Genomic DNA, 22088 nt, shown 5'->3' with positions numbered 1-22088 from the left:
GAAAACAAGAGCAGGGAGGAAAGGGGGCACACGGGGCACTCACACTTCCAGTCACTAACATGTAAGCACAGAGACAGTGAGACACACACGAGTTTGACTTAAAAAAAACCCAAAACAAACGTGTTTTATCTCAACCTCCAGGAAGCAGAGAACACACACACACACACACACACACACACACGAAACACAGACTGAATCTTTTATTGTTTTGATTATTGTGTTGTTTTGCCCCTCTCCGTGAAAGTACAGTGTAGTACGGTTTTGCACAGTATAAACACACTCCACCTGAGTGTAGTAAACAATAGAAGCCTTCACAGATATTTTGCAAATGCAGCCGGGCTTGCTCGCTGTGGAATGGGTGGCGGCCACACAAAAACATGACACAGAGTCACAGACACACACATTCAGACCCGACACCCCCCCCCCCCCCCCCCCCCCCCCCCACACACACACACACACACACATACATACAAACACAGCGACTCTACCTCTTGTCAATTGGGCTTGGCCTGCACGGTTTCCATAGCAGCCTGGCCCCTCCCTCTATGCAGGGGAGGTGTTTTGAAAGTTCACGGCATGTTCGTGCGTGTGTGAGGGCTCAGGGAGAAAGAGGCGTGGAGGCAAAGTCAACTGCAGGAATTAGTTTACGCCTATCCTCAGTTCACAGCTGCAACAAGTGGCAGCAGCGTCTGAGAGTTTGCAAAAGAAAAAAAAAAAAAGAAAACCCTGCTGAACTTTATTGTGTGTATTTCAGATACGCAATTACAGCGGGACAGTCGACCACCTGTGAGCCATGGAAGAAGAAGCGCCCCTCGCCGAGCCCAGCAGCAGCAGCGTCTCTGACAGTACCCCCGCCGTCCCCCAAGAGCAGCCAGAAAACCCGGAGCTCCTCATCCCGAGTTTCAGCCCGTCGTCCGCTCCGTCCTCCCCGACCCCGACTGGTACCCTCTCCAGGCTGGGTTTTAAAATGCCAACCAGCTCGGGCGCGGTCGCGCCGGGCAGCCCGGTGGACCGAGGCCAGGTGAGCGCCATAACGGTGGTGGCATTGCTGGACAAGCTGGTGAACATGATGGAGGCGGTGCAGGACAACCAGCAGCGGATGGAGCAGCGGCAGGCCGACCTGGAGAGCGCGGTGCGGAACGTGCAGGGCGACGTGACCCGCCTGTCCAAGAACCACATCAGCACCTCCAACAGCGTCAGCAAGCTGCTGGAGCGCTCGCGCAAAACCAGCGGGCACTTAAAGGAAGTGAAGGAGCGCCTGGACAAGCAGGCGGTCCAGGTGAAGAAGCTGGAGGCCAACCACAGCCACCTGCTGAAGAGGAACCACTTCAAAGTGCTCATCTTCCAGGTGAGGGAAAGACAAAGAGACACTAACACCTATTGTTTGCAAAGACTCACATATCGGATTTCAGATAAAATAAATGGCCCATTGTACTATTTTTAAAGGCGCGCTCCACTGATTTTTTTTTTTGCATTTGAAGTTCATTTTATTTATAAAATTCAGTTCTAGCCTGCACTCAGTTTATAAAAGCAGCTAGAGAGTTTATTTATTGGCATGAGGAGGAATGCTGCAAACTTTGAAAAAATAACCCTGATGGCGTTCTAGTGATGTCATCACGGGCCCTTAGTATCTGAGGCGACCAAAATGTGGTGTTAGAAACAGAGAAATGATAAGATGGATGCTTGGCACTAAAAGCATCATGGATTGAAATCTATGGGAGAATTCAACAACAGCAAAGATTGTAGAGGAAATTTTTTTATTTATTCTTTTTTTGTGGGGGGGGGGGGGGGGGGGGGGGGGGGGGTTAAACCTTGTTTTGGGGCAAAGTCAGAGATTTAAGTCGTGTTTATCAGATTTGACAGATGCTTTTATGCATACACATTTTATATCATGGGATCAACTGAGGTTATGGAATTTAAGGTAATACTTGAAAATAACTGCCCAAACAAGTGCCTGGATGCATTTCAAGATGCCTGCCAAGTGCTGAGACATGCTTCTAGATGGACTTGTCTGGAAAATCATGGAAAAATTAGAACATCTTCTGTGTAACTCTTGTGAGTCTCCAAACTATTTAAAGCATTTTATTAAGTAGTTGGACTCCCGCTTTAAGGTAAATGAATGTGCTAATATGTGTGTGCATGTGTGTGTGTGCTGGCTTTATTTGCATTTACATTTGACTGCAGTATTGGGTGTGTTTGATTGTGTGCACATGCGCCCGGTTGGCACTGACACGTGATAGGTCGTAAGTGATTTGTGACATTTTCATTTTCATCACTCCAAAACTTGCTGAGCAGGCTTTTAAACAAACATATCTACAGTATTAAAATAAGTCTGAGCAAAAACAATGCAGAAAATAATCGGGTTATTCATGAGTTGAGGTCTTAGCAAGGTTCACACACATGCATATGAATCTTTCCTGGTTGTGTGTGTGAGGAGAAGGGTGTGTCTGGGAATGGAGCTGCAGAGGATAATAGAGGAGGGCTCAGACTCTGACTTTGAGTGGATCTGTTTACACCCCACAGTCATAATTCAGAAAGACAGATGGTTTTTGGATGGATTTCACGCTTAAACTGCCATATCACACCTGTGAGGGTAAAACTCTGTACTCACACAGGAAAAAAGTGCTCAACTTTCTCTTATTTCTGGAGGTGGTTTCAGGTGGAAAGTATGACTCCTTACATAAACCATCTAGAAACACTAAAAGAGCTGAAATCTTTTTCTTTCCATAGCAGGTAAAAGAGAGACCTTCACCTGCTTTGCTGAAACAAAAATCAAAACAAAAAAACACAATCTTGACATTATCTCAGAGTTTGCTGTGAGCCTGCGGGAGTCTTCGTGCATGGATTTTCACATATGCATGGGTACATGTGAGCATGTGCAGATTAGTTTGTGCCCAGGTAGTGAAAAGGGGGTTGGGGTGGGAGGGCACTGTTGACATAGCCAGAGCCTCAGAGAGCTTTTAACTCCTGTTGTTATCTGGTTTCCTAGGTACTCAGGCTCTGTTGTTCAAATGCAGCAGGTGCCAAGGCCATTTTAGTATGTATGTGCTAGAAGGAAGCGACGTGTTGCTTTGGAGAAAATGAGAGTAGACAGTGCTGCTGGCATTCGATGCAACATCAAATGCAAAAGGTGCTCGAGGTTCTCCCACCTATGCAGCATATGAATGAGTAGAAGGAAGGTTTTTGTTATTATGTTGGGTTCTGCTCACACACACACACCCCCAAGCTTCAAGTTGCACTAAAAGAGTGTCGTGTTTGCAGATGGGCGTAGAAAGACCAGGAATGACCTTAAGGGTGTATGTGTGTGTGTAAAACATGTGCGTTCTTGCAGCTTGCCCACTGGATGTTGCGCTCATCTGTTGGGTTAGGTGTATGCAGTTCCAGACTCAGTGCCCCTCGGGGAGTGGGTAATAAAAGAAGTTAAATGCAGCTCTTGTTCCTTCACCTGTTTTGACTCTTTCTGTGTTCATCACTTTACACCTCTCATAATCTGTATCTGCACGGTGCTTATTTTCTCCATCTAGTGCTCTACTCTAATATTTTAGTCTATCTTTTATCTCTCTGTTTCTGTCTTTTAAATAAAATCCAGCTTTTTTTTTTTTTTCCCCTCTCATTGGTCAAACCACCTGGCCTGGTTCCCTGAAACTACACTAAAGCACATGCTGCACATCTCACGCTGCTCTTTGATATTTTACCGCCCACGCTAGAGCCAGGCTTCCCTATTCCAGCCCTTCTATTTGCCTCCCCACTCTGCAAAATTGATCCAAAAACACTCGTCAGCCTGTATGTGCCAGCTGAGGCGGAAACACAGAGGGCTGCTGGTTAAAAGCCCTCAGTTGCATGGAGCAGGGGTCCCATACCAGCTTCAGGCTTTGGCCGCAGTCAGTCAGAAATGACAGTTATTTCTGCCGCTCTGCTGCATTCCTGTGCATAACGAGGACTAATGAGGTCTTAATTACTGCTGCTTGGGCTTTGTTTGTTTGTTTTTTGTGCATCGGTGCTTTTCCTGTTTCTGTGCGGCCCTTCCCTCTCCAGGCCTGTTTCTGTTGTGTACGCACACGCAAAACACACTTAATTCCGAGACATCAGAGATTCCGCTGTGTACAGTGTCAAGACTGTTTTGGTAATTTTTCTTTGGAGAGGTAAAATGTTGGATTGCACATATTTTCTTTTCCTATTATTCTTCACACGGATGCATTTCAAAGGCTCATTACCTGAGGGTCTTGGAGATCCTATAACTTATCAGAATTTGCATCTCTGTGGCGCACTACATGAAACGCGCTGTATTTGGAATTTAATTTGCTGCGACAGAAAAGTCATTTATTCCTAAGTAGATCATAACGCTCCCATCTGTGTTTATTTCACCGCGGAATAGCATCGCAACAAACACGTCAACCTCAGTGGCAAATTGAATTTGAACGCCGTGAGGATTTTATTTGTTCTGTCACTTTGCATGTGTGCAAAGCTTTGCTGTATATTTAGCACTGAGAGTACAGATGGGTCCCTTTCTCAAAGGCATGGGAAGAGGATGTTTGGTGATTGTCTGTCTGGGTTCGTGGGATCACTAAGAGAGGCAGAGGGAGCGACAGCAGTCCCGGCTCTCACACACCGTCGCACTCACATGCGTTATCACAGAACATTCATATCGCTGTGCAAGGAAAGAGAAATTGGCTCTCAGGCCAGAGTAAACACAGTCACTGCTTTTTGCCTCTGGTAACTGGACAGAGAGTCCGTATAATTATTTTCACTTATTTTATGAGTTAATAAGTTAAATGCAGATTTTCTAGAGTGGATGGAAAAAACCTTTTCCACATCCTAACTCGTGATTCAATACAGGAAGAAAAACTTTGATTGGCTTATTGTTAATGATTGTCATTTTGTTTGCTTTGTTACCAGCTGATGTGGAGCTTTTGTACAGCAACACTTTACCAAAGGTTGTGACTTAAGCTCAGCTTCCAGCAGCAGGAAGTAAAGGCTGTTTTCATTTGCTCTGTTGATTCTCTAAAAAGAAGGAAAAACTGGTAATGATGATCCGAGCCCTGTACTGTACCTGTACTGTAGTTCAGTGTAGCTGAGTGAGCTGGGGGTGTACTGTAGTTGTACTGTACAGCTTTGGAACTCCAAGTCAATTGTGACACAACAGACAAGAAATATCCTTCAAGACAATCACAAGAGATTCATAGCTCTCTTATTAGCTTTCCTAATAAAATCTGTGCTGTAACAAGAGTAACTGGATATTTGAGTGAAAGTTTATATATTATATATGTTCACAGTATTTCCACGGGTCGGAGCAGGAAGCTGGCTGCAGGCTACAGTGGAGATTTGTTGTTTGAAGTGATAGTTCACGAGCTGAAAGCTGTTTGAGTGCATTCAGACTTGCTGGGCATGCATGTCACCAAGCTGCCATCTATGCAAATACTGAGTACAGCAAAGGTGTAGTTAATGTGCATTAGTAACTAGTTACTTTACTTAATGCAGTTGTGGATAAAGACAAAATATTTTTTTCTCTCTTAATCCTTAGTGTAGGGAAAGGAAGCTGGAGTAATGTTTGGCTTTCTTAGCAACTAATAGTACAAGTTCATGAGTTTAGTTAATCCTTCAGAACTTTTTGACAGATTGAAATGTGCTGTTGGATGGAACAGCAGGCGTTCAGACTTGTCCACTTCTAGCAAAGTGATGTCATGTTTTGTCCTTTTAGATTTGCTAAGGCCTCAGTCAGGTCGGCCTAGAAACCCTGCAGCCACCGGACGCAAGGAAAAAATGTATATTCTCTGACCAGCAGGTGATTGCCACACTCAAAACCTCCTTGTGATTGCTTTGGTTGCTCACAGATTGTTGTGGTTGCCAGTTGTTTGCATGGAAGATGCAGACTTGGCTGCACTCACAAACTGTTCACTAAGCGGTACTGAAACTGAAAAGTGCGATGCAAACTGGAAACGGAGAACGTTCCCCATCAGAGTAAAAGCTGTCCCTTACCGCTGCAACCAACACATTTCAGAAGGTGCAACTTTTACTTTGAAGACAGATCTTCTCTGTTTCTGTTTGCGACACACTTTTCAGTTTCAGGACTGATTAACGAGCAGTTTGAATATTTTCAGACAAATTGGTGTCTTCCATGCAAATTACTGGCAACCACAGCAATCTGCTAGCTACCACAAGGAGATTTTCAGTAGGTAGCAGCAACCTTTCACAGTCTTCCCTGGTGACCCGTGGTTGCCAGATGGTTGCCGATGGGCCTGTTTAACTGAGGCCTAATATTAACCACTTGCAAGCCTGAGTTGCTGTTGAAGAACAGGGCTTAAGTAGCTGTTAGATAATGTTGCATCCATGGTTTGGTTCAGTCCTCAACAAGTTTTTGAGGTAGGGAATAAGAAACTACAACTACACTCCATTTTTCTTAAGTTTATTTCCAATTCATTTTTTAACTGAACTATTTTTTGAACACTGAACCCCCCAACAATAACTCCACGAGGTTAATTACTGTAACCATCACGAGTATGGCGAACTAATTATGGCTTTGGTCTTGGTTTCAGAAATGATACTCCTCCTATTAAAGCGACTGACTGTAAGTGAGTGACATTAGAACAAAAGCGGGCCACAAGTTAAAAATCAATGTCTTGTTTTCCAATTCTGACTATATTAAAAGCAACAAGTGGATGTGGAGGCTTCATAATGGTGTGAACGCTACTTTAAACAGCACTGATTTTTAGAGGCAATTGACAGATGGTACACAGTAGTTATACGCTTCCAGTTAAACTGAGGTTAGATGATTAATGGAGCTCAGGAATCAAAGTACATCTGTGTTTTTTTTTTTTTTGTTTGTTTTTGTTTTTTGCCTCTTACATCAAATTGTAATCATGTGAAAAAGGAACATTTATTTTTGCTACAAATCATGTGTAATTTGAATTGGACCACATGTACTATGCTGAAATGTATATATAAGAATCATGTATGTGATCACCAGTATAAATTTTGTCCTCTACAGTGAGTTTTTTGTAGAAGTATTTTTAGAAAGTGCTGTTGGAAGCACGACTCTGAAGAGTAAAACTGGTCTCAGTGATAATAGTCTAAAATGGGTGTGCAGCCTTTAAGGCGTGCTTTCTAAATGAATAATGAACTATGTTTACAGCATGGATTCTCGCTTTGTTATCATTCTCGCGTTCCCTTTGGGGTTCATTCGTCAGATAATCCTCTGGGTTTTTCCAGACAACAGAAAATAAAAATAGCAGAACTGGGAGTGAGAGATAAATATAGAGTGAAAAATGATAAACAGTGGAAAAAACAGCAAAGTGAATACATGGCCTGCAATTGTCAACTAATGATAGTAGTGTAAGAATGAGTGTGGATAAAAGGTTATATTACAGTTTTGAAAATGGGCAGACTCTTTGCATGAGAATAGGGCTATATTACCTTAAGTGCTTGCTTTTCTCCCTGGTGTCACATTCAGGTTTGACAAGTCTGCTCAACTGTTTCAGCCTCTGAGGCAAATGCAAGTTTGCAACCGCACATTGTTTGAGTAAAATACCAGCTTTAAAAGCTTTAATAACACAGGAAAGTGAGGATAATGTTAGAGTCTGGATGAGTATCCACAACTGACTGACTACTTTATGATTGGGCAATCTAGTCTTTTTTAAATTTTTTATTTATGTTTTCACATTATACTTACTACATTGCCAGATTTATTTCAAAGTACAATACAACAAAAGTATGTAGTCTCTCAGCATATTGCATGATGCAATGCACATCTTAGTTTGGGAACCACCAAGAACATTTCCAGGATAACTCCAATGTTAATATGGTAATGAATCTTGCTGTTTCCACTACCACTACCTCCCTATTGGACACCCCTCCAAGAAGCTAAAGGCAAAAAAGTGGATTATGTGCCGTTCTTGACATTCTATGCTGCTGTTTACAGTTGCGCTAGTTTCTCTCCTTTGCTCTCGGTTTCACTGCGTTTGTCAGTTTCACTGTATGCTCTGCTCCATGTGCAAGAGGTCTGTCACCTCCCAACACCCTCACACAGCGCAAAGGAGAGAGCAGTGACTTGAACATACAGTTACTGAAGTTTAAATTGTGTTATCTTACTGTTAGTGCAGTAAAAGCTTCTTAACTGTTGATCTGTGTAAAACATAAAAACACTGATGCTCTTCTGCACAACCAAACTTTAAAAAAAAAGGGGGTGGGGGGGGGGTGTCAACTAAATAATAACAAGAAAAAAATCATCCTTGATATTTTGGTTTGTCTAATTTAGGTGCACATATTTCATTCATATGGGCATCAGAGTTAGTTACACTTACCTATGCTCTCTGTTTCACTGTGTACTGTATAAAGCCCATCCCCTTCCCACACTGAGCAGAGGAGGGACTGAAGTAAAGATAATGTTACCTTTGTTCAAGTCAATTCACCAGAACGCCCAACACACACACACACCCCTCTTCAGGACTTTTAATTTTTGTGTTTGCTGTTTCTGACTTTTTTGATCTGTCTAATCCCTTCTCCAAGGCCCCTACATTCATGGCAGGAAGAGAGAAAACAGTTGCTATTTTGATATAATTTCTCTGCTCTTAAATGAAAAATGACAATTTTTATATGTCTTGTGATAACACGATGGCTTCCTGTCTGTACTGGACACTTGTGCCCTTTAACCTCCATACAGGGTAAACATTGTGACAAATATAGAGAGCCTTATCAAAAATGCTCCCACAGCCCTTATCAAACAATGGCTTTGATACACACACAATGGGACTAAAGCTGTGTATGAAGGAGGATCTTGGGAGTTTTGAACAAAAAAGCAAAGGGAGATTAACATAAGAGTAAGAACGGAGAAACTGGAGCTGTAAATGCGTTTAGGAATGTTGTGGTGACACTAGTGAAGACAATATTTAGCACTTCCCATCATTCACTGTCGAAGGATGGCGCTCAACAAGCTGTAAAACTTCACCTTTGTGATGTGGTCGATGTAGAGGAAGTGTACTAAGTGACAAGGCTCCCACAGGTCCAGTCAATCAATGGGCTCGTATAATGAATACCAGGCAATGCATGAAATTAATTAGGAGACGTGGAGAGCTTATATGACAGAATATGAAACATCAACAGTCAAAGTGCACAGATAGTTGTCCTGTAAATGATGGGTTGTGTCAACAGGTTTCCTCAATGGCATCATTTATGTCATCAGCAATAATGGTAGCCTCTCTAGACTGCCAGAGCCTCCATTCTACCAGCACGTAAGCATGACATTGCGGCTCAATTGGTTATTGTGTTGTGTGATTATACAAGCTCACCGTGTTTTCTTTTGGTGAGGCAGATATGGGAGGGGTGTGAATGCAAAAGAATGCCCTAACTTGTTTGCAAAACTTTGTGGGTATTACGCCAAGGGGCAGGATTCAGAATTGACACAAGGGTGTTGATGAGACATTTATGATCAGGTTGGTCATAATTGATATATATTTGGAATGATGGGCTACAACGCAGTGTTTGTTTCTAAAGTAAAGTACAGCACAGTGGAATTTTATCAGGTCTTTTGGTAACAGGATAGTTAGAATGGTAGAATTCCATTTCCTTTCCTTCCTTTCCTCCTTCCTTCCTGTGTCCACAGATGGCTCTCATTCACATTGGGTTGGAGGGTAGAGGGGATGTGAGGTTGCACAACAACCCGGGTAGGGGTGAACACTGAACACTGAACTGAGAGGAAGGTGCTGTGATAAAAACATATGCAGATGAATGCAAATGTCTGCAATCAGTTGAGTTCCAGGTAGACTTCACACTACTATTGTTCATGGAGTAGATTGAACGAGGCTGTGGTATTGTACAGATGGCAAGGATAGGCAAATTTAGAAAATGAGTAACAGTGGGAAAAGGGACATTTTTGCAACTTTATCTTTGATCCTTTGTTTTGAATGTCCCTTTCCAAAAAGAAAAACCCTCCAAATCTCTTGTATCTGAAGCTGCCCATTCTGTGCAAGTAGCATTCAGTGGTTCTGCTACCTCTCTTCTGTTTATATTTTTTTCAACTAAACTTCCTGTTTTTCCTCATTCTAAAATTACATGGGACTTGAGAGTAACAATTATCTGCTCATGTGCATTTCGGTGTGAATAGTGGTGATGGTGCAGCCGCTCACTGGTGCTGTCCCCAGGAGGCTACCTAACTCACTACACCAGGACACCTGCACCACGCTCACCTGGTAGAACCTCCATTCAGTGTGGTTTGGTGTCTAGATTATTTTCTTTCAGTGAGCTATTATGCTGAAGTTTGCTAATAAGCTTTAAACAGGAACTCTAGTTGAGGTTCATGTGAATGTCATGAAAGCCCAGGGGACGACCTCACAGCAGTGCTCAGTCAAGGGGATCAGCAAAGTCAGGATTTGTCCTCTGAGACCTATTAATACAGAAAATCTATCCTATGCTCTCTGCACATGTATGCGGATGTTTTTATTCAGATACATACATATGTAAACAAACCAGAGAGAAGAGCTACAAAAGAAACCATATAGGATGTCATTGCATATATAGTGTAAACATAAAGACATTCATCAAGTAATGTGAGCCCATTTGAGCTCTCTCACTCAGTTGCAACTCTTGCCATTCCCCACCCTGATCTCTTTATTTGAGTAGAGCAAGTGACTCCCGAGGCTTAGTAGCACCTCGCATGACTTGCAATTAAATGGTAATTCTACCCTCCAACTTGCCCCGTCACCATTGCTACTTTTGTTGGATAGCATATTGTCCCAGGAATAACTGCAGTCAACAATGTCACTGTCATTTTAAGCAATTTATAACATTGATATAATGGTAGTATAGTGGCATAATGATTAAGTACACCCTTTTAAACAGCTATGAATTATCATACATTACATAGAGAGCAGGGACTTCAGTGGATGTCTGTTCATTAGCCACTGGTGTGAGTGAATTAAGAAAATCCCTTTCAGGATCCGCTCCTTGATACCAAAACTTGTTGAGTTCTGCCTTTTAATTGGGCAGTTAACACATGGCTTCCTTGGCAGCTGCATTAAAACAACAAAGACAAAATCAAAGAACTGAGGAACTCTTCTTTCATTTGGCTCCAATGCAAAATGTTGCCACAGCAGAGTTATGGAGAGCAGCTGTGAAACCAAGTCCAGTTGAACCTAATGTTCCCAACTCCCTCTCTAGAATTAGGCAGTGGTCAGGGGAAATACCGAGTAGCGTTAGCTAACGTGTTATCTTCACTATGCTTTGATGGCTCTTCATAGTTCCTCTAGTGGACACTTGAGGTTGGCTTCAGAAGTGAATCAACATGCACGTCCTACCAGCATTAAATGCACACAGCATTTGGGCCTCTATTCATCAACCGTGTTTGTGCCATTGGTGCCTTTTGACATATTTGACAAGTTCATATCCTACTTGGACCACCCATCCGGGGAGTGTGTGCTTCAGTTCTGATGACTGAAATTCCAGTATTTTACTATTAATCTTTTATTAGTTATTAGTCTAGCATGGCGCGCAGCCAAAACACTGTCGAGACTTTAAAATCCAGAGTCTAGAACCCAAAGAGTGACATAATGGTGGCTAAGTCAATCTTTAGCTCATCTGGCCACAGTACCAGTGACCTTATGCCATAGCGAGGTATTCACAATTCACAAGAATTGCTACTCCTAAAAAAAAAAAAAAGAATTGCTACTCCTTCTACGCTTGTGATCACCTTGATACCTATGATCACCTTATAGGTCTTCACCCAACCTGTGCCTGAGGACAAGGTTGTGTTTGTTGTTTTATAGGCTGTGAATTATAATAGGTCGTGGGCCGGATGAGCTGCTACAACATTGACGTTCATGATTATATGAGATCTGAGGTTTGCATGTCTGTGGAGGAGCTGGCTAGGCCCTGCCCAAGGTAAAACTGAAAACTACACTAAGGAGGGAGAAAAAAAAAAAAAAACATTAGCGGTATAGGCAGGTATGACAGAAAAACGTGTCTGAGCATATTCTTCTTCTCCTGTTTATTCAGCGTAGGTGCTGCACCGAGTCTGAGAAGGGTAGTGACCTGAAGTTTGTTCTGGTATTGTGTAGGTTAAAAGGCTGCTCATAATTTTATGTAAATAAATATACATGTAAACAAACTGGACAATACTGAGCAAAAATTATTGCATTTTTGTGCTTGTGTTATTGGATCAATAACACAATTGTCTCGACAGGCCTACATGCAACAGTTACATGTGATCTTGAACTACATTATATAATTGTTAAAATATCTTTGAAGTGTGTGCCCTGTAATGTACAGTAAACTGCCTGTCACACTAAATTAACTTTGTTTTGTGGTTGCCTCCAAATATATTTTAATTATAATAGTCGGCGTCCTACATGGCTGCACACAAACACTCAAACACACACACACATTGTATCACATTCTCAGTGGCTAATGAGCGATTGCTTAGATGTTGCATTAATTAAGAGGGTTCCCAAGAGACTAGTGCCAGAATGTGAGGTACACACACACAGGACACTCATGGGTCAAATGGTATTTAGGAAAATTTTGTTTGTTGCTTGGTCGCTAAGACTGTCCGGGGTTAAACTCAGGGCAAGCTAATATCACACTATTTTACTATATTTGGGCAGCCAGAAACACACCAAAGATCTTCACCACTAAAACCAAAGCTTGGTTATTTATTGATTCAATGCAGTGGTCAAATTTTGATGTTTTAGTTCGCATAAGCTCTCGAAAATTGGGGGAAAAAATGGGAAAAACATTGCCTGGTCTGAGTCTTGATTTCTGTTATGATATTCAGATGGTAGGGTCAGAATTTGGCGTAACCAACATCAGCACATGGATCAATGGCTCCTGCTGCTGCTGCTGATGTAATGGTGTGGGAAATATTTTCTTGCCACATTTTGGGTCCATTAGTACCAGCTGAACATTGTTCAAATGCCACAGCCTGTTGCTAACTTCAGGAATCTCTGAGGAATGTTTTAGCACCTTAAGGCAGTTATGAAGGAAAAAGGGGAGGTTCCTACTTTAAAAGCTTTTGACTCTTATGTGTCAACAAATGAAATTATAATTTTGAACCCTGTTTTATCTAGTGTTCAGATTTATGCTTGAGAGAAGTGTACAAATTCACCAACCTATTGGACTGTAAAATAAAGCCAAGGCATAAGTTCCTCTAACAGTTCCTCTAATATCCACTTGAGGCTCCAAAAGTGAATCAATTTCCATAAACTCCCATTTTTAAAATGCGCAACTAAGAAGAGCTACAAGCATTTTACAGCCTGGGACCAAAAAAAAAACCAAGGGTTTAAAAGAACACGCACATGCATCAGAGATATAATAAATTACAACACCTCCGTGGATAGTTTTCCCCTTCATAATAATTTTGCAGTGAATACTGGGAAGGTTTTAGGTTGATGGCATGTCTGCTTGGTTTGACAGGTGAGCCACCACAGGCAGGTGCAGCAGCTAGCTGCCTTTAGCTAATAAAATTGAACTAAACCCCTCAACTGTGCTTGTGCTTTTTATCCCCTTTTGGAGCATTTTTAATGAAATTATCTGACAAATAATATAGCCTGCTGTGAGGTACAGCTTCTCCAAGAAATTGCCGCTTAGTTTTGTTCATTTTTATTAGTATGTTACTTGGCACTAATTAGCTCTAATAACCAAGCATGCCAGCATTAGCTGATAAGCTAGCATGCCACTCTGGTTGGAATATGGCTTCTGGCTCTCAAGAAACTCCACAACCAATAGGTGCAATCACACTGGGTACCCTGTTATTCTATATACAGTCTCTTAAATATAGATAAATGCCTGTCTCAATCAGTGAAACATTGTTGCTACTTCAACTCCACATTTAGTCACAGGTGGGCTCAGAACTCAGGCTCAGTCTTTGTGTTTAATTTGCCTCCCACACACACTTCAGTACCCACACTGATTACTCCAAACATGTTTGAGCCAAATCACAAAGTCTGTGGCGTGCCCAGACTGGAGCAGAGGTGTCAAGATTGAATCTTTTATAAACCTTAACTGCACAGAACAATCAGGGAAGATTAGTGTTTATTACCAGGAAATGCTCCACTGGGGGTCAGGAGAGGCCATATTGGCTCTGATTTTTCTAATCAGAACTGGTCAGATTTAGATGGGTGCTTAACCCTTAAGCAATCTCATACATCATGCTGATTAAAACTGCCCGACTCTATCTGAAGTGTACACACAGAAAAGAGGAGATAAGCACAAAGCCTGGAGCAATATCATCTTCCTAGAAGTGAGTTTTCTGGCATTTCCCTGTAATCTCTGTGTTTGATAAAAAAGCTGTCACCCACATACCTCCTGGCTTTCTGATTTCAGTCTGTGTGAACATGTCGCTGTGGCTGTCCTGCAGTGTCAGACCAGCAACAAAATGGGGCACTCAGATTCTGCCCATTCAGAAACAACAATGGGGTGCCACAGAGAACAAAACTGAAAGGCAGAGATTACAGTTAAACCAACTGAGAGGCAGTGGTAACCAGAGCTGTTCCCCAAGGTGCCACCCTTTGTCTTTTTTGGATTTCAAGTCCCAAATCCGCAGTAAATCACAGATCCCAATTTTTAGGATAGATGGATTACCTCCTTTACTGTTGAGGGCAATTTTGGGTGACATTGTTTTTAAAAGAAACACATTGCATTAAACAATTACTTCCATTAAAAAGTAATCTATTAACATTATAGCATTCCCTAATGAAAGAAGTAACTTGTTAAAGTTGCTTGATCAAAAATAACTGCCCAAGTGCATTTTTATTTATTTTGCACAGGTTGGTCATATAGCCAGAGGGTGTCTGCTGTACCTTATATTTAGCTCCGAGTGTACTGACTTTACCTCACTGCACAGTGAGTTGATATTTGTAGGATTTTCTCCACCACATAACCAACAACAAGCTTGTCATTTTCCTCAGAGTGCCACCTTACTTGCAAATAATTACTGGCATTGCAAAAATAACTATAACTATTGAGTGCTTTAATGCACAGTTTTGTAAGGGGTTACACCTAACACACTGGTTGGGAAGGAATAAAAACTTTCCACTTTCTCAGATGATGATGATTTCTCTGATGTTTTGCAGGTATTCCTTAGAAAAATCATGGAAATTTTATAAGGTGGCATTTCGTTAGAAATGAATGCATGATTTCTGGAGGCTGTTGTAACAGGCTTGTGGCTGCTGAAGAGTTGTAGACTGCAGTCCCGTTTGTTGAGACACAAACGGAGACTGAGATGTCTCCACACTTTGGTTCCAATTGAATGAAGGATTCAGTGGTAACTCATTTGAACTCACTTACAACAGTTTATAAGCCAATCATGAAAAAAAATATTTCTTCAATTCATATAGCCTGTGTGCCAAGTTAGGTGAAGACTGGAAGGTATTTAGTACTGAAAACTTAAGATCACCAGTATACTCTGTTCCACTATATACTGTACTGTTTCTCCTTCATCAGCTTTACAGTCATGTGAGAAAGTTTTCACAGGATCCTAAGTAGACCCCATGATTTGATGAAACTTCTGCTTTTATAGAGGTGTTCACACATTGCTGAGGATCAACAGCACCTGGCTGTTACTCTCTTAATTCCTGTGTTAGCAGTATGGGTGTACTTTCTTTTTCACATTGTGTATATTCTGGAGCCGTAAAATGTGTTTTGTTCTTTTCTTCCCCTTCAAAAATGTGTCCCTTTTTCTTAAGGTTTGTGTTTGTTGTGCCGTTCGTAACATGCTGACAGATTTATTAGCATTAACTGCACATGCTTGGCACACATCTCGACTGTGAATCATAGCTGCATGTTTGAGATCAAGGCTGGAGATATCAGGTGTCTGCAAGGTGGTTAAAAACAGGAGGGCCTCTGCGTTGTTTTCCACTTCACAAGAACTGTGCATAAGATATAGAATAGGCTCTGAACAGCTGTGGATCAGGGCAAAAGACAGCAGTAGAACATAGTCTGAGTGTTCATTTTTAGGGATTTACAGATCGGGTGAACATGTCTGCTTATTCCTGAAGAAGTTGACACCTACCGATGACAGTGATTGATGTTTATCTGCTGTGGCACAACAGATGAGTAGCTGAAAGAATTCAAAATTCATTTTCCCTGACACAAAGGAGGGAATAAATAACAGCAGAATGTAAATAAACAAGTGCAAAAATAGGCTGTATCAGTGTTTAAAACATTGATATCTGGTGCATTCCTGTTAATGTCACATCAGTATCCTGCCACCCATTGGTTGAGTTTGTACACTAATCACAACTAACTGATATGGTCTTTTTAATTAGTAATAGTCCAAATCTATTAGACATTATCATAATTATTAATTATTATGATATCTCAGACTCATTGTTGTGCTCCTCAAACCATTCCTGAACCATTTTTGCTTTGTGGCAGGACATATTATCCTGGCCCAGAGGCCACAGCCATCAGTATATGTTCTGCAGTAATGCTTAGGTAGGTCATACCTGTCAAAGTAAGATCCACATGGATGGCAGGACCCGAGGTTTTGCAGCAGAACATTGCCCAAAGCATCGCACTGCTTCCGCTGGCTTGCCTTCTTCCCATAGTGCACCCTGGTTCCCCAAGTTAGCGACGCACCCGGCCATCAACATGATGTAAAAGAAAACGTGATTCATCAGACCAGGCAACCTTCTGCAATGCAGCCCCATATACAACCAGCTGTGATGCACTTTTAATATGATTTGCTCGTTTAATATGATCATCCACTATTATAACTGTGTGTGTGTGTGTGTGTGTGTGTGTGTGTGTGTGTGTGTGTGTGTGTGTGTGTGTGTGTGTGTGTGTGTATGCATATCATAAAATAAGGAAAAGCATAAGTAGTGTAGGTCTTCAAGAAAGTATCTTAAATTAGTCAGTTAACTCATACATCATGGACTGTGGACTGTAAAGTTTTAAAATGTGCTTCACACTGTGCCACATTAAATTAGCTCAAAGCTTGAGAATACAGTGGTGATATTGAGGCCCTTACAGGGAGGGTTTGTTTATGAGCATTTCAAATGTGTAGTGGGGTATGTCGACCACTGAAGCTTCACCTTCACTCTGCACTCACTCCTGGGTGTGAAAGCATAGGGGCAGTGGTGGGTGGGTACTGAGGCTCATAAATCCCCAGTGGAGGAGAACATTGGATGTGTATGTGTGTGATAGCATGTTTGTGCATAGACGAGCAGGGATGAAGTCAAGGGGGGAGTTTGTAGAAAAGGAGAAAGTTAAAGTGAATGTCTGGGTATGGAAATTATTGCGTTTCATTTTACTCGGTTTATGGTGATTGGCGTGTTTATGGATGGGGAAGTTGGAGGCAGAGAGCTATATAAAAGACAGTATGAGGTGTTTGACTCCTGCAAAGAAACAGGTGGAATTCCTCAGATATCTTAAGAGGAAAATCTGGGAGGCATGCAGAGACTCGTTTCTTCAGCCCTCAGCAGGCTGAGAATATTAAACACCGACGTCAGTTTACAATGAGTCAGAAATGACTGCGCTTGAACATGTCCAAAAAAGTATGGAGTAGCGTGTGTTTGAATGTGCAATTTGAAGTACACTTTCTGTACTTAAATTATCAGGGTGCAGAATCCAGTAGCCTTAAATATAACCCAGCCATACACAATCCAAACATTAGCTCATTCCTTATCAGACTTGTTCATACTTTTCCTCTACTGATCAAAATGATTGCACACTCAACATTTTTCTGTCTTTCTGTTTCCCCTCAGGAAGACAATGAGATTCCTACCACTGTGTCAGTCAAGGACTCCCTCAAGACCCCACAACCAAGCCAGTATGATGCAGAATCCACCCGGCCTACTTCATCTGTTGCAGGTTCTATTGATGGTGGGGGTCTCCAGACCGTTAGCCTGTCTTCCGAAGAGGATGACGAGCTTCCGACACATCACGAGGAAGAAGATACGCTGGAGAGTGAGGCTTTAGGGGCCACTTCCCAAGCATTTGAGAGAAGGGCTGACAAGTTCAAACGTACTAGCCTGAAGAAGGTCGATAGCCTCAAGAAGGCCTTCTCACGCCAGAGCATTGAGAAGAAGATGAACCAGATCACCACCAAGATTGTGCCACCAGAGAAACGTGAGAAGATCAAGAAAAGCCTCACTCCTAACCACCCCAAGAGCCCGACTGCCAAGTCCTCCTCTTTTAAGGTGGCTCCCATGACCTTCAACGTCAAGAAGGTCAGAGATGACGAGACCCACTCACAAGACACAGGCAAACCTGGGGAAGGAACCCATGTAGAGATTCCTCCTTTGGGAAGCATGGATGGTGAGCTCAACCTGGCAGAAGTGCATACCCAGGAAAGGGTTGTGGAGGAGATACTCAGCCCTTCCTCCCCAGAAAGCATCAAGGCAGAGCTCAATGGAAAGGCACCAAGCACTGAGTGCGAGATTAATGGTGAGCATGTTGCTGGTCTGGCAGTTCCAGAGCATGATGAAGATCTTGGTGTGGATGATGAAGAAGAAGATGAAGAAGAAGAAAGAAAAGAGGAACAGAAAAGCCCCGTTGAGACAGCAGCAGATGCCCAGATTACTGCGGCGGGAGTTGCTGTGGAGCAAGTGTCTTAATATGATTTTTAATTTTGATCAGAAGTCCTAGTTTCCCATTTAATCATTTCTTTCTGTGATTACTGAACACACAGCAGGCACGAATTATCCTTCCACTGTAAACGGTCTTGTGTTCTTGTCTTTAGCATCTATTTACGCTAGAAAAGTTATCTTGACCTCTTAAGGTAGTCCATCCCTAAACCGTTCCTACAGCACGACCTTTAATTATCACCAGCAGAGTTGAAAACACCTGACAATGGTCTCCATTAGCCACTAACCCTTGACAGTCCACCTCATGACGAGTTCAGATTGACGCTTCTAGTGCAGCTGCTTCATGAACCCTGTAGTTGGGTTGTCCAAATAAGGCAACGTTGTAGAACTTTCTTCAGCTGGTACCTACCACTTCAATAGGTGCACATCTCCCGGGCACTGGACCAAATATCTCCCTCCTGCTGTGTTTGTCTGCTCCTGGCCCACTCTTCCTCACTGACAGATAGCCTCTTTTGTTCTTTGTGTTTTTGTGAAAAATAGTAAATCTTTGCCAACAGTGGTTCTGCCCACAGCCTGTTGAGGCAGTGTGTTGCCAGGTTGTGCAATAGTTGGAATGGGACGTTTCAGCATTTTTAGTGAAAAGGTCTTGGTGATTTTAAGTAGTGGACTAGAGACTGTTCACTGAATTCTTAGGCCTGCGCTGAATAAGCCCTGATCTAAACTAACAGGTGACTTCGGTAGTCTGAGTGGCTCTTATCTTGTCTCCTATCCTTCACTTCCACTTTTGACATTGCATGTTAATCCCATAATGAGATCCACTTTTGTCATTCCTGACAATTTTATCGATTACCTACCTGGAACACTGTATGAATAACATATGACTGCCATTTGACTTCTAACAATTAGGTCTTGCATCGCATGGATATAAACTGTAATAGATACAGTTTGAAACAGAACATGAGATTTTTAAAAATTGTGGTTATTAGGTAGGATTATATTTGAGTTCAGTTGTATTGCTACAGGATAGAAGCTGCTCTAAATGCAGAAGAAATATGGTTTTAATATTGAGATACTAAATGTCTATTTTGGAGAAATTATTGTATTTTTCTATGTGAGGCACACTACTTCCAGCTTAATCATAAAATAGTACATTAATTATGTGATGACTTCCTTCAGTACATGCAGTAAATGTTGTCTTTGTTTTTTGTCATTATCTGAGACTTGGATGATTCTAAATTGTATTTCTTGCAGGTGTTCATAACTTGCATAGTGAAATGTTTACTGGGATTCATATGTTTAAGGCACAATTATTGTCTTTCATCACTAAAGCCCATCTGCCTTGATGCTGCACAGATATTCACCTACAGTGCCTTTACCGTGCACAGGCTGGTATGAGTAACTGAGTGCCAGTAGGTTTTTTTTTGTGTGTTTTGTTTTTGTATATAAGAGTGATAGTAAAACATGCCTTAAATCTTTTTTTTTTTCTGAAAATTTCCTTAGTTTCATTTTAAAGGAGAGGCAAACACATCAACTTTGTGTTTGAAAGTCATTCCTACAAGTTCCTATAAAGTGACCCTCCTCTTGTTGCTCTTCCTTTTGAGCTTTTACCAGGCTGCCCAATGCCATGACTTCCTAAAAATAATTTAGCAAGTCCTACGAAGTGCAGTGGATCCACTGAGGTCACAGAAGTGGATAAAGGCAGAAGACAGCATTCCTAGCTTTGACGGATGACTCCTTCTCGGCCCATTTTTCATGCTCTCGGCCTCCTTATTGAGAGGGTGCAGAGAGGAAGAGTTTAGGTGGAGCCACAGGTGTTGTGCCTGGTAGAGGCTCCTGGGCATGAGCTCATGGAGAGTGAGCTCGAGTTGTTGGAAAGGATGCTCAAGTTGCCCTTGATTTAGGTATATGTGCATCTTGGCAGGAAGGTTGTTAGATTGTAGGAATCACATCTGTTGAACTACTGATTGAAGCAGTTAATATGCTTTAAGATTCAAAATGTCAAAATATACCCCCCCCCCAAAAAAAACAAAAAGGAAGCTATACAATAAAAATAGATTTATTGAAAATGTGGACACATTGCTGATTCTAATAATGGTGCTTGAGAATGCCCAAAAGTACTAACTTAAGTTATAAAAGTTCTTTAGATGACCTGCTCCTACATGGATCTGCTATTAAAAAATGCGTCCTGCATTTGGGTCCAACCCTGCCTGCCACACTTTTATTCAGTCTGTATGTTGTTGTGAAAAAATGTCTTGTTTTAAGTTCATTTGTGTGAAATCACTGGGAATAATTAACATGGGAAATGAACAGCAATATAACAAATCATATGTGTACATATGGAGAATTTACTGATAATAGCATAGCCACATAGACTGCTGTTTACACCTTACTGTCCACCATTTAAACTGCAAGTAAACAAATAAAAATTGTCATTGTCTAAGGGTATTCGTGGCTCTGTTTTTGTGCAGTCATTGTGAATCTGCCCTGCAGCTTTTTTTTTTTTTTGCGTTTCAGAGCATTTTTTTTTTTTTTTTTTTAAGTCAAAAGGTTTGTAGGTTGAAGTAAAAGTGAAGAATTTATCTTTCACTTAAGCTCAAAGACAAATCGAAGCCCCTGCAAACACAGCACATTCAGTACAACAGTATTTGGCAAAGTGCTTTGTGTTACAGCAACTCTACCAGTTTATTGAATAAGAAATGCATAAAGCAATTGGATATACATGCTTTTGAACAACTTAAATGTACTTAACCTTTTTTTTTTTTTTCTTGATTTTTCATTCTTTGTAAAAAATCACCCAAGTGAAAATGGATTGAACAGTAGGTTTACATGTACTTTCTGTTTGTTCATCCAAATGTGTTACTCGATATCTTGGTCTAATGTTTTTAAAAAAAAAAAAAAAAAAGTATTCCACGTGTATTTGTTAAGAAGTTTTCTTTTCTTTTCTTTTGAAATCGTCTTGTTAAATCTGAATCATATACGATGACCACAGTTTGCTGAACACCTTGGAAATTGTCAGGTAGTGATCTTGTGTTTAACATCATCTTTGTTTCTGCTTCTTAGCCTGTTGAGTTAGTTAACCACTTAAACCAAAGACGTTTCCTTCATGTCAGAAGATTACTCACCACTTGAGTGCTTAAATGTGCTCCCCTCACACATCTTGTAAACATGCTGACCTTTCCTTTGCAGACTTTAGTATTGTATATGCCAATAAACGTTTTATTACACTGAAATTGTGTTTTTTTTTTGGTCTGTGTTAATGTTGAAGAAATTATATTAATAATAGTAGTAGTTAAAGGGGACCTATTGTGATTTTCCTCATTTTCTGTCATATATGCTCTGTTGCAATGATGAATGCATGTATTAAACATGACCACGACGTAATTGAGAGCAGGTATCCCTAAAATCTGTAACCGTCTCAGGCACAAAGTTTTTGTTCAAACCTTCTGTTGGGCTGAACCTGGCCCCAGTATAAGATAATCATTTTGAATCCTGCAAAGCTAGTAGAGTCCAAGAATTTAAAAAAAAATTATATATAATTTCTAAATAAGCATAGTAGGGTCCCTTGACCTATAATGG

The 22088-nt window shown here is 41.3% G+C and overlaps 1 protein-coding gene across 1 annotated transcript; it reads left to right on the top strand.

Moving 5' to 3' along the window:
• Nucleotides 1–643: 643 nt before the first annotated feature.
• On the top strand, nucleotides 644–21742 carry LOC115800562 (caveolae-associated protein 2-like). Its single transcript, XM_030758007.1, has 2 exons — nucleotides 644–1348; nucleotides 17691–21742. Exons 1-2 carry the CDS (start codon nucleotides 794–796, stop codon nucleotides 18540–18542), a joined length of 1407 nt encoding a protein of 468 aa, XP_030613867.1. The 5' UTR covers nucleotides 644–793; the 3' UTR covers nucleotides 18543–21742.
• Nucleotides 21743–22088: the final 346 nt, after the last annotated feature.

Source organism: Archocentrus centrarchus, chromosome 21 (genome assembly GCF_007364275.1).
Source record: "Archocentrus centrarchus isolate MPI-CPG fArcCen1 chromosome 21, fArcCen1, whole genome shotgun sequence".
Taxonomy (NCBI): domain Eukaryota; kingdom Metazoa; phylum Chordata; class Actinopteri; order Cichliformes; family Cichlidae; genus Archocentrus; species Archocentrus centrarchus.
The sequence above is the reverse complement of the archived record's forward strand: the minus strand, read 5'-3'. Positions and strand labels throughout refer to the sequence as shown.

Bases quoted from the DNA above. Each gene is read 5' to 3' on its own strand.
- LOC115800562 (XM_030758007.1), top strand. From the start codon at position 794: ATGGAAGAAGAAGCGCCCCTCGCCGAGCCCAGCAGCAGCAGCGTCTCT. The intron at 1,349-17,690 runs GTGAGGGAAAGA...GTTTCCCCTCAG, and splicing joins TCAAAGTGCTCATCTTCCAG to GAAGACAATGAGATTCCTAC.